Raw genomic sequence first — 12,515 nt, forward strand, 5'->3', positions numbered from 1 at the left:
CAACTACGGCGACTCTGGTGATCTGCATCTGAACCTAGATTAATACAGGATTTGTTACCAGTCGAGGGAGGCAGATCTTAAGCGAGGAGGGATGATGGATTCGGGGGGGAATGTTCCACCGTGGAGAGGGAGGGAGGACTCGCTGGCCAGCAGTCACACGGGGACGAAGCGGATTTGGACCCGGTGTCTCCCCAGAGCTGGGTACTTGCCAGCAGCACTTTGGGATGCTCAGTACTTTCAAAGCACCGAGGCCTTGCTCTCCAGGTTAGCGATACTTTAAGTGACAATTTTAACATGTCCGAGGCACCTGAATCCCCCCACCCCACCGTGACCTGTGCAGGGAAGGTTTGCAGCAGGGCCAGCGAGGACCGCAGAGCCTTGGCCGCCGCCGGGGTTCACCTGGGCCCCTTGCCCTGCAGCACCAGGAGCGCGCAACCTCCCTGGAGCAGCACCGTCCAGCCTGCGCAACCGGCCTGCTGGCACGTCGCGTTCCACGCTGGATCCAGGCAAGCAGGCGGACTGGCCTAGCACTGCTCGGTGTTCCTGCTCACCCACCGCGGTGACTCTGCCCCCGCCTCTCCCTGTGGCTCCCACCCAGGAAGGCCTCGGCCTCAACACACGCGGGGCCTGTCCACCCACACCGGGCTGCGAGCCAGCTCCTCTGCCCACTTCCCGGTGTCACTGGAAGCTCCTGGAGCTCGCACGTCCCGGGCCCAAGCCCTGGGCTGGCACAATCACTGACCACTAAGTGCATGAAAGCAAAACCAGACACAAGCAGCGCACAGCCTCGTGCTCTCAGGTTCTTTATTAGAAACATTAACAGAAAAAAAAAAAAAAAAAAGGAACAAATAACAGCTCACTGTCCGCACCACCCTGCACTTTCCTAACCAAGTCTCCGGCGTCGGGGCAGTGAGGCAGAGCCTCGGCTTCCCACTGCCAGTCAGGGGGGCGGCGTTGGCACCACCACCAAGGGTTTAGTGGCTTTCATTCAATATTCAGAAATCCAATGGCAACACTGCTTAAAACAGTTAAAAAGACAATGAAACAGGGGCACACAAAAGGGGGCGAAAAAACTGTTCCATTCCTTTAAAAAACAGCTCTTCGTGGGGCACCAGGGTGGCTCAGGGCATGCTCCCTGCGATCCTGGGATCCCTGCATCAAGCTCCCCACAGGGAGCCTGCTTCTCCCTCTGCCTGTATCTTTGCCTCTCTGTGTCTCTCATGAATAAATAAATAAAATCTAAAAAAAAAACCCAACTCTTTATCACCTCCAATAAGGACATGCGGGCCCATGGGTTCGGGGCTCCACGTGCATAAGATCCTATAGTTGTTGCAGGGGAAGCAAAGCTGCAAGCAGCCTCCCCATGGCCAGGGGGGACTCAAACAGCCACTCAGAGGAGGATAAAAGGTGACCATCTCGCTACCCTCACCTGGGCCCACGCTCGGGGCCCCTAACCCTGAGCCAGCGCCACTTGGGCGCAAATTCTCTCGCTGTCACTTAGGTCCTGCGGAGGACCCCCTGCCCCCCCACCCCCCCCACCCCCCCACCCCCCACCGACAGAAAAACAATCCACTGAAAATGTGGGTCAATGGAGAAGGAAAGGTTCTAGAACTTTCCAGGGTCAAGGAAGAGGCTTCTGCTGTAGAGGTTACCCCCAAGAAGATGCCCAGACATGCCAGGGGGCGAATGTCCAGGCCTCGTGTTGAGCTGATTGAAAGCGGACAGTGAAGGGAGGGGGGTGAGAAGCACACGGCGCAGGGGCCTTGGCAGGTGTGCAGAAGGCAGACCTGCCACCTCTGAACCAACCTGAATAAAACCAGGTTGGAACACAGATCACACGCTTTGCTGGTGCCGTGGCCCTCAACAGTCGGCACTGAGGCAGCTGCGCCTGTTCACGTCGGCCCACATCTCGGGATCCGCTGTACCCTCCTCCCAGGAGCACAGAGGGCTTGCCGTGCGCTCCCTGCCCAGCCAGGAGGAGCTCCCCGCCGCGCAGCACCACTGCCTCCCCTCGCAGCCGCCAGAGCTGCCCACCTGGGCTGAACACCCCGAGACTGCATTCGTTCCAAACGCGGTCTCCCCCGCCCTCTCCGCCCCCCCTGGGCCCCCAGGGGTGGACACAGCCCTGCCAGGCCCGCCTGTGAACGCCGCACGGCTCTGGGGGCCGGCTGGGATTCTATGTGTGTGACGAAGTCAGCAGAGAACGTTCCAGCCTTGGCTATTTTGTCAAAGTGGCCCTTTAATGTCACCGCATCCCAAAAGAGACACCGTAATACTGTTTTAATTATTTCTTGCCCCTGCTGGGAAACCACTTCCATCAGAACGGTTATTTGGAAACTCCCGCCAGCCTGGCGGCTGTAGAGCTGAGACACAACAGTAAAGGGTTTCCTGAGTCGCGAGCGTGTTCGATTTAATACTAACAACCAGCTCAACAGCTCCGATCGACAGCGGGAAGGTGAAAATCTGAGATGAGAAAGGCCCATCCTGCTTGGCAGCAAATGCTGAGCCCAGGGAGGAGGCTGCCGGCGGGGGCGCTGCAGGTGCAGTGACAAGTGCAGGTGCCCTCCTCAGCAGAGGGGAGGCCCCCCCCCATCTCTCTTGAGCCAAGGTGAGTAGGGGAGGGGACCAAGAGCATCCCTTTCCAGAGTACCCAGTGGGAGATGCCAGCAGAGTTCCAGAAAGCCACGCTGCAGGGGAGGGAGATGAAGATTTCGTATCCCCCCAGTAAGGGCTGGACTGTGTCCCCCGGAACCCATATGTTGAAGCTCTAACCCTGAGCACCTCAGAATGTCACCATACTTGGAGATGGGGTCTTTGCAGAGGCCAGGACGTTACAATGAGGTCACATGGGTGGCCCTCATCCCTATGGCTGGTGTCCTTATAAGAGGAGATTAGGACACAGCCAGGGACAGAGGGAGGACACGGGGGAGGGATGGCCACCTGCAAGCCAAGGAGAGGGTCTTCCGGCAGCACCAGCCCTGCCTCAATGCTGGGCTTCGGGCCTCCGCCGCTGGGAGACAACACAGTCCTGTTTTCCTGTCGTCTAAGCCCCCATTTTGTTACAGCAGCCCCTGCAAATGGAGAGACTCCGTTTTTTAAAAGCTTAAAAATGCATCGATTCCCAAACAGGGCCTCTGAGATGTGTCAAGCGACATTTTAGATCTGGCTCCTGATGCAGCCCACTTGGCTGTCACCAAAAAAACAAAAACAAAAACCCAAAACAAAAACACCAAAAAAACCCCCCTCCAACATCGCTTCAGCAAATCCTGCCTCCCACGCAGTGGCAGTTGAGGGTCACCCGGGTCTTAGACGTTTGTGCAAAAGGTAAATGAAAAGAATACTGGTTGATCAAGAGACAGAATGTGGGGCAGGCCCTCCCATCCCATCAGAAGCTTCTGGGACTTTAGAGGGGAGTTTTTAAAACTACAAAACGCTTTTTACTAAAAAGGCCTTGCTTCCAAGGAGAGTTGCCTGCACTGGTCAAGCTGACCCATGGCTCCTGCAGAGCGGTCGGGGCTGCTGTGATCACCCGCGGTCGTTAACTCCTCCGTGGAAAGGCTTGCGGGGCGCCCCTCCCACAGGCTGGGGGATTTGGGTGGGATCAGGGCTGACTAGTGTCCCGTGAGCACCCATGGGGCCTCACGCAAGCACCGGGGGGTGCCAAACCCTGCATTTTAAAGGATGCTGCCCACTGTGTGTTACACTACGGAGCTTATGAGCAATGACCCAAACAGGCCGGTGGAGCAGGGGTGGGGTGGGATGGGGTGGGGTGGGGTGGGGGAGGCCAGGCCTGCACGCCCGGCACAGGCTCTGCGGCTCACTGCTGTCACTCCAGGTTCTTGTATTTGGTGAACAGGTTGTAAAGAACTCTCAGGGTGGATTTGAGATCCAGGTTCACCACATCTGTGGAAGAAAAGAGAGGCGCCGTTGGAGAGGCGAGAGGACCTGAGCCCTGGTGCTGGTGTGCAGGAGGCATGGGGTTAAAGCACTTCGGGTTAAAGACCGACCCCCTGGGTGGTGCCATCCCGAGTGGCCCTGAGAGGCCCCAGGCCGCTAGCCCCCTGAGTGAGCCCCTGGGATGGCCAGGACAGGGCTGCTCCTCCTGCATCCCTTCTAGGACGTGGGTCCGGCAAGTCTGGCGACCCATGGTGTCTATGTGCTGTGGGATCTCCAACAGCCAAGCACCAACCTGTGCCAGGACGGAGCGCAGGCCTTCTGGGGCAGGGTGGGGCCAGGGCTGCTGCCCTCTCCTGCACCCTCAAGGCCAAGCGATGGGCTACATGGTGCGGCCCACAGCAGGACCCTCGGCCCGTCAAGTCCAGGCTGCCTTCTTTGGTGGGAAGGGCACCCGGGTCTCCTCCTCACTTGCCCTATGACTTAGCCAACAAGTGCCTTCCCTGCTCTGGGCCTCCACCTGTTTACCGGTGAAACTGGCCCATCGGACCAGATGAGGCCAAAGGCCCTTCTCTGGCCACAGAATGAACACCATGCTCTCCCCCTGCAGGCACTCACCCCCAGAGCAAGACATAGCACCCCGTACAGAGGAAGGCTGCCGAGCAGCTGCCGTGAACTGACAGGCGTCCTTGTACCTGGTCCCAGAGTGCATTTCCAGCCTCTGCCCAGAGCCGGAGGGAAGCACAGGGAGCTGGCGCAGGGAGCTGGTTCCTTCCTGCCTCTCCATTTTGTAAAGGAGACCAAGACTCACCCAGAAGAGACGGCCTGTCGACCAGCTTACCGACTCAGGGGGAATGCAAGGGCTCACACGTGCACCCGGGGCTCCCCGGGGCTCCCCGCTGCTGCTCAGACCCACACGCAGCATGACCGTGCCTCGTCCCTGCTCACAAGCACTGCCCTTTGTTGGCCATCAGGGACATAGCATGACACTCGTCCAACTGTGGCAAGCCTTTCATACCCTCTCAAGGTGTGAAACAGCATCTCTAGCCTGAGTGCTGGCACCTGCAGGGTGTGCAGATCCCGAGGCTCGTGGGCAGAGGTCACGTCCTCCGAGTCAAGCGGTTACTAGTGACCAGCGACAGTGGTTCTGCCAGCACAGTCCTCCTGGGTCCCTGAAGCTAAGAGTACAGGGGGCGCGGGGGCCGGACGTTACCTTCAGGCCGAGCCTTGGGTGTCTTGAGCCCTCCGTCCAGCATCAGCTCAAAGGCAAACGCCACGTTGTGGACCTGCCAGGGCAGCGAGAGCAGAATCAGTACATCCACAGGCCCCAACGGGCCCAGTGCAGGGCGCCGGCTGGGCAGGGGTGTAGGGCGAAGATGTTTACTAGACGGTCCTTACTCCGCTCAACCAGTGACCGGGGGCAGCTCAGAGAGATGCAGGGGTGAAGGCACAAAGCCTGCCCTCGAGGGCCCTGGGGTCCCCGAGCGTCTGCTCTGCCACAGGCCACACAATGAGAAGTGACAGTGACTCTGGCACTTTCACAGACAAGGAAGCCAAGGACCGGAAAGGACGTCACTTCCCAGAAGCACCCAGAGCTCCGCACTGTCCCCAGCACAGCGCGGCCTGCCCACCGTGCGCTGGGAGGGCCTCACAGAGCCGCGTATGCACAGCTGCGGGCAGGACATCCCGCTCAAGGGCAGTGGTGGCCCAGGTACCAGGGACCCTGCTGGAACGGAAGTCAGCCCGGTGGTGGCTGCAGGTGGCAGGACCCTGGTTCTGCCCTCGACTTACCAGATGTCACAGGAAGATGGATGCCCGCCCCACCCCCCGACTTCTCCCCGAAATGAAAGGTACCACTCAGCCCACGAGGATGCTGGAAGCTTATATTCTGCTAACAGCTTCTAAAGAGGTTTAAAATAACACCTTCTCTGCTGCATTTATCCACCTGAATCACAGGGACGCCAGGAGACCAACCACATCACAGCCAGCCATCTGCTGGGAGCAAAGGCTGTCAGGGGGTGGGGTTGGGGGGGCACCAGAAAATGAAATAAATCATGGAGTCAGAGCTAGAGAGGACCCTGGGGCCCTTAGTAATCAAATATTCTTTCAACAGTAATATCTTTACGATTTCCGTGTAAATGAACCAGAAATATGGGCATTTTACTTGTAGTTTAATAATTAACCAGGAAAATGATGTTTGACAAAATAACCTGCAGTTGATCAACCCTTCCCACCCACTCCCCCCACCCCCACCCCACCCCCGCACAGGAGCTCAGGGATGGCATAGTGGCCTCCAGGACCCTCGACGGCACCAGCACTGGGCAGGTGGTGCTCAGAGGGACCCCGTGTGGGGACAGGCCCCTTGCACCCAGCCCTGGACGGGGCTGCACGTGACCAGACGCAGGGGGCAGGGGGATCCTGGGCCGTTCCCGAGGGCCAAGTGGGAATGCCACGCAGGGTGTCAGACGCCTGGGTGCAGGGAGCCGGCCTGGCCCGGAGGAGGGGCGGTGGGGATGCGCCAAGGCTGCTTTTTGGAGGCAGTCCCGGGGCCGAGGTGGGTGAGGACAGGAGAGCTGGCTCCTGGTAAAGTGCTCGGCTCTGAGCAGGTCGGGCTCCTGAAACCCCACACCTGCCCTGCCCAGGCTTCCCTCTGCTTTCTTCTCACTCTGAGCAAACCGCCAGGCAGGAAGTCCTGGCCGCCCTGCTCTCATCCCAGAGGCACCCTCACCTCCGCCGACCCCTGGCCCCAGGCGCCTGGAAAAGTGCAGCCAGAACAGCAAAGAGCTCCCCAGACCCGAGGGGACCAGGCCCCAAGCCACCCCTGGGAACCAGCACCCAGCCAGGACACCCTGAAATCCTTGCCCTCTGCAATTCATGGGATTTTTGAAAATCTGGCCAGGCGATGGAAGGATAGAAGTTTCCAGAACAGGGGCGGATCCTTGACCCCAGGGAGGGAATATGATGAGGGGACGGAATGCAAAGCCTTTCCTTGTATTTGCCGGCACGAACCAGCGGAGTCTCCGCTCCCCAGAGAGAGGGACGCTGTGGAGTCTTCCAGAAAGATGATCAATGGGCACAAGGTACTCAGCAAAGTGGCTCCCACTGAGTAAGACGATAAAACACAAACTGCCCCATTTGTGGGGCAGTTTTTTGTTTTGTTTTTTCTTTTTCTTGGAGGACTCCAGCCAGAAAGCTCACAGAGCGCCGTTTGTCCGTGTGCAGCAACCTAGGACGGACGTCCGACCTGTCTGGTCTCATTGTTTTTTAAATCCAGGGCAATTGTTTAAAAACACAGGTCATCACTCCGTGTGGGGAGAGTAGCCCCGGGCCCATCTTCTGTTGCGCTCAGAGGACGTTCAGTGCCCTCCCTTCTGGAAACGCAGAGCTCCCAGCGTCGGAGCAGACACGCCCCCACGGAGCCTGCACCCCCAGAAGACAGCTAGTGGGTGGACCCCAGCAGCCCCCACCGTCCTGCCACAGCTGCAGGCAGCGCCCAAGAGCTCGGGTGCAGGGACCGGCCTGGAGCGATTTCAGGTCTACGCATCGGGGAGACGCCACTGCCCGTGAGCTCGTGATGCCAGGAGGCTAATAAAGAGGATAAGCTTGCAAAGAACCTGCCAGTGACTCTTATGATGAGCATCGCTCCCCCAAGAGGGACCAGGAAGCTGGTTAAGAATCCACCGGAATTCTAGCATCTTCCCCAAGGAGAGCTCCGGCTGCCCGCAGAGCCACCCCCACCCCCAGGGCATCCCCTTCATGAGGGTGAATGGGCCACTGGACACACGCTGGACGCTGTCCCCTAAAGCAGCCTTCCCTCCATGGCTCTGGAGATGGTCATTAGGCCTCCCGCACCTCCCAGGCCAGGGCAGCAACCAACAAAAACTCTCAGCCCTGTTGCAAAGGGAATAAGGCCGGAGGCGGAGGGAGGGCACCCCTGCCCCCACCAGGTGCACAGTCTCATCCTGGGAAGAAACCCAGATCCAGATACTTGGCTCAATTCACCGCTGCTGCCAGCATTGTTATTAATTTGAACAAAGGAAGAAATCTCTCTCCCACACGATGCTTCTGCCACCAGCCAGGTCAGGCCTGGAAACGCACGAGCCTCTTCGCCACATCAGCTGTGTGCTCGTTTCCAGAACGACAGCAAAGGCGCCCTTGTCTCCTAATGGGAGTTCTGCTCGTTCCCCTGGCTCGAGCTCTCTGCATTCACCACGGCTCAAATGTGCCAGGACCTCTCTACTCTGTTCTGATTCCATCTCAGCAGGCGAGGCAAGAACAATTTGGCCACAAGCAAGCTGCCTGCAAGGTGCCAGAAGTATGCAGATTGATAAACACTGGCCCCACTGTCGGATGTTTCTCTGGCAGCCGCCACCCGCTTGCATCGTCGGCCTCTCTGACTCATGGGTCTAGCACTTTGGGAAAAATCAAGTGACAGATGCCCGTGAGTCCAAAGCAATACAGATCGTGCATAAGCCAAGCTTCTAAAGGCAACGCACTAACTACTGTCTGCATAGGCTGAACTCTGGGGAGGCCCCGAGCAGTGGGCAAAACACCCGGTCACACGCAGTGAACATGAGATGCGGCAACCCGAATTCAGAGGTTGCACCCTTTGACCCAAACGATCCCATTGTGGGGGATGTTCCTAGAAAATTCACAGGAATGGATATATATGTCTATATTTGAGGAGATGCCCTATTATTTCAAGGGGGGAAAACCCCAGAAATGAGTTAATTGTCCAAGAGTAGGGGAGACAGGGAGACAGTGGCCTCAGAGCTGTGGGGCTTTGTGCTACCACTGAGAAGAGCACTTGGGGAGGTGGACCTCGCCGGGAGAACCAGAGGTGACACATGCACATCAACAAACAGGAGAAGGATTCGCAACTCTACAGACGTCCGACCACAGTGATTAAAAATGGTACCGTCTCATGGTGAAAGACCCCAAGAGAATGTGGCACAGGACACTTGGGTTTATGTCTACTGCTGAGGGTTGGGTTGTGTCTAATTGCAGGACCATTTGTGGGGCAGTTTTTTGTTTTGTTTTTTCTTTTTCTTGGAGGACTCCAGCCAGAGCCCCAAGAAGAGCCACCGGGGGATAATCTAGGTTGCGCACTTTAGTGAAGACACCTGGGGCTGCTCTGAGGATGGAGACCACACACACGTACCTTCTGGTCGAAGCTGTCTGGGGTCAGATAGAAGTTGTGCAGGGGCACAAAGTAGTCTTCCAGAAGGCCCATGAGCAGAACCAGGTACACGCCATCTGCAAACTACAGAGAAACACGCGGTGATGTGTCTGGGCTGTACATGGAGGTGGTGAATGCTCTGCACCCATTCAAATGAAGGAGAATGTTTTCATGTCAGAAATCCGTGCCTCATGCAGGCAGGAACCCACAATTAGTTGAAGGAAGGACCCGGGTGAGAAGCATGTGGCTCGGGACTGGACGTGGCCACACATGTGGTTGGGGCTGGAGCGCATCCACGGGGATGGGGCCACGGCTCTGGATCCGGACAGCCTGGCCATGAGGTCCATCTCCCCAGGACTTACCTCGGGGTAACACTGGTTCCCTCTCTCTGGGTTGGCATGAGGATCCGGCAAGAAGGGAACAGGGAGCACCCCGCATATGGCAAGCATGTCATGGGTGTTGGCAGCTGGCGGGATCCACTCATGACTTGCAGGGTGCCCTAGGTTCTGGTTTGGGGTTTGCTGCCCTGTTTCCCATGCTCATTTTGTCAGCTCCTGAGCACTTTCTTCAGTGCTGGACGAGGTGTTTCCATGCTTGAGCCTGGTGACAATAAGCCTTTGTGTGTCCATCTAGATGAGCATCTAGTGTCCATCCCAGCTAGACCCTGAACACTGGGCAGCACTGGGGCAGGGAAAGCCTTGCAGGCTGCAGCCCTCAATCAAGACCTCGCTCCTGGGGTACCTGGGTGGCCCTTTGGCTCAGTGTGTGATCCCGGGGTCCTGGGATCGAGTCCACAGCGGGCTTCAGTGGAGAGCCTGCTTCTCCCTCTGCCTGGGTCTCTGCCTCTCTCTGTGTGTCTCTCATGAATAATAATAATAATTAAAATCTTTTAAAAAAAAAAGACCCCTCTCCCCGCCACCTGGCCCAGCAGCACCTCCCACCCACAGGAGAGGGACCAGGAATCTAAAACAAAAGACCCAGCTCTTTGGCAGATAGCCCTCCCCACCCCCAATAAACCAGGGAGCAGCTACTTCCTTTAAAGGTGAAGCAACGGAGACCAGTGAGGACACAGCAAATTGCCCGAGGGGACAAGAGAACCAAGGTACAGTCCGCACCCAGAGGGCAGATGGCATCTCTGAGGGGCTGAGCCCTGCTGGGGTCCACTGCAGGCCCAGTAGTTGTGAGGACCCCAGCCTCCCAATGTCTGAAATGGTGTCATCCAATATGACTGTCCCTGGCTGCATGTGCCTATTAAACCTAGACTTTTTTTAAAAGATTTTATGTATTTATTCATGAGCAACTCCAGGATCACGCCCTGAGCTGAAAGCAGACGCTCAACCGTTGAGCCACCCAGGCGTCCCTATATTTTCGTTTGAATGTTGCAGACTTATTTTGTTTTTTACTATGGTAAAATATACATAATGTGAAATCTCCCATTTTATACATGTTTGAGTATTCAGGTGAGTGGCATTAAGTCCATTCATACTGTGTGCATCCATCCATTCATCCGTCCGTCCATTCCAGAACTCTCATCATCTTGCAAAACTGAGACTCCATGCCCATTAAACACAAACTCCGGGGATCCCTGGGTGGCTCAGTGGTTTAGCGCCTGCCTTTGGCCCAGGGCGCGATCCTGGAGTCTTGGGATCGAGTCCCACGTCGGGCTCCCAGCATGGAGCCTGCTTCTCCCTCCTCCTGTGTCTCTGCCTCTCTCTTTCTCTCTCTCTATCATAAATAAATAAAATAAATCTTAAAAACAAACAAACAAAAAAAACCACAAACTCCCCCAAACCTCTCACCCAACCCCTGGTGTCCACACCCTATTCTCTGTCTCTGAATTTGCCTCCTTTCGGGGACCTCACATAAGTGACACTGTACAATATTTATCCTTTCATATCTGGCTTATGCAGACTTCTTTTTTAGTTGAGATAAAGCATACATAAAATTTACCATGTTAAGAACTTTCATACTATTATGTAACCAAGTGCCAAAACTCTTACATCTACAAAATGCTTAAATTAATTAAAATAGGGGCAGCCCGGGTGGCTCAGCGGTTGAGCGCCGCCCTCAGCCCAGGGTGTGTTCTGAAGACTCAGGATCGAGTCCAGCATCGGGCTCCCTGCATGGAGCCTGCTTCTCCCTCTGCCTCTCTCTCTCTCTCTCTCTCATGAATAAATAAATAGAAAATCTTTAAAAGAGAAGAAAAAAACAAGAGCTCCTTCCCCCATCCAGGCAGGCCACCAAGGCCTCCAATTTAAAGATGTAAAGTCAAAATCAGAAACATCCAGTATCACCAAGTTGAAAGGGGAAGGGCAGCTAAGAAACAAAGCCCAAGGCAGAGGGACACCATCCTTCCGAGGAGAGTGTTCCAGGCCCTGGTCCAACGTGATCTGACTGGTGAATGCCCCACGTCTGCATGGCAAGGGTGTCATGCATCCACACCATGAGGAAGCCACATTACTCATCTCCTTAGGGAGATCAGAGGGCTTTTTAAAACCACGTCCCCTCCATGCAGCAGCTCCCCCCCGACCGTGCTCCAGGAAGAGTGTGCTGGCCAGACTCCCCCGGTGACACGGCCCCTGCAGGCCCAACGAAACCAGCTCAATTGTCAGCGTTGACCCATTTCCAGGACATCCGTGAATGAATATCCTGCCCCTACCAAACTGCCCAGGAGTTGCAGGGAGGCGAGCGGGACAGAGAGCCTCTGCTCCCTCCCACGGCCTTGCCGTGCCCGGGTGGTGGGAGAGATGGGGGCTGCAGAGGAAGGCGTGGCAGGGAGAGGGGTGCTGGGGAGGGTGGGAGCCAGGCCCAGCTGGCGGCTTATCAGTCCACGGGCTGGACGCTTCTAGTTCACACTCAGGAGAGCACACATTTGTCATGAGGCAGGGGCGTGCCCTTGCTCAGACCCCACGGACACCCCACGGACACCCCACAGCTCCCACGGCTCCCAGGGCAATGCCCAGCTTGCAAGGGTATGACCTCCATCAAGCCCCCCCCCCCATATCTGCTGCCCCCTCAACATGAGGAGAGAAGTGCAGAGACACGGAGTAACCGGCCCAAGTGGCGCAGAGCTAGAAAGCTGCCCAGAATATAGGAGTGGTTTTGTTTTATCTTATTTTTAAAGATTTTATTTATTTATTCATGAGAAACACACAGAGAGAGGCAGAGACACAGGCAGAAGGAGAAGCAGGCTCCTTGTGGGGAGCCCGATGCAGGACTCAACACCAGGACCCCAGGGTCACGCCCTAAGCCGAAGGCAGACCCTCAACTGCTGAGCCACTCGGGTGTCCCTACAGGAGTGGTTTTAAAAAGGAGGGAAAAACACACGCATGTCACACACGCGCACACACATGCACACACCCTCAGCCGGACTTTGAGCCCAGGTCTCCCTGAGGATGCATGTTATTTATAAAAATCTCTCTTCTGGTGGACCAGTGGTTAC

General features: G+C 56.5%; 1 protein-coding gene across 2 annotated transcripts in view; it reads right to left on the bottom strand.

The window, feature by feature from the left end:
• Positions 1-2,221: 2,221 nt before the first annotated feature.
• Positions 2,222-12,515, bottom strand: part of PARVB (parvin beta) — a 97,761-nt gene continuing 87,467 nt past the window's right edge. For both annotated transcript variants that reach the window (XM_072741074.1, XM_072741073.1), the window contains exons 11-13: positions 9,056-9,157; positions 5,108-5,180; positions 2,222-3,903 (exon numbers count right to left, since the gene is read on the bottom strand). In XM_072741074.1, the coding sequence (XP_072597175.1) occupies positions 3,827-3,903; positions 5,108-5,180; positions 9,056-9,157 (252 nt within the window). In that variant the 3' untranslated portion in view covers positions 2,222-3,826. The remainder of the gene's footprint in view (positions 3,904-5,107; positions 5,181-9,055; positions 9,158-12,515) is intronic.

The sequence above is a fragment of the Vulpes vulpes genome, chromosome 16, assembly GCF_048418805.1.
Source record: "Vulpes vulpes isolate BD-2025 chromosome 16, VulVul3, whole genome shotgun sequence".
In the NCBI taxonomy this organism is placed as follows: domain Eukaryota; kingdom Metazoa; phylum Chordata; class Mammalia; order Carnivora; family Canidae; genus Vulpes; species Vulpes vulpes.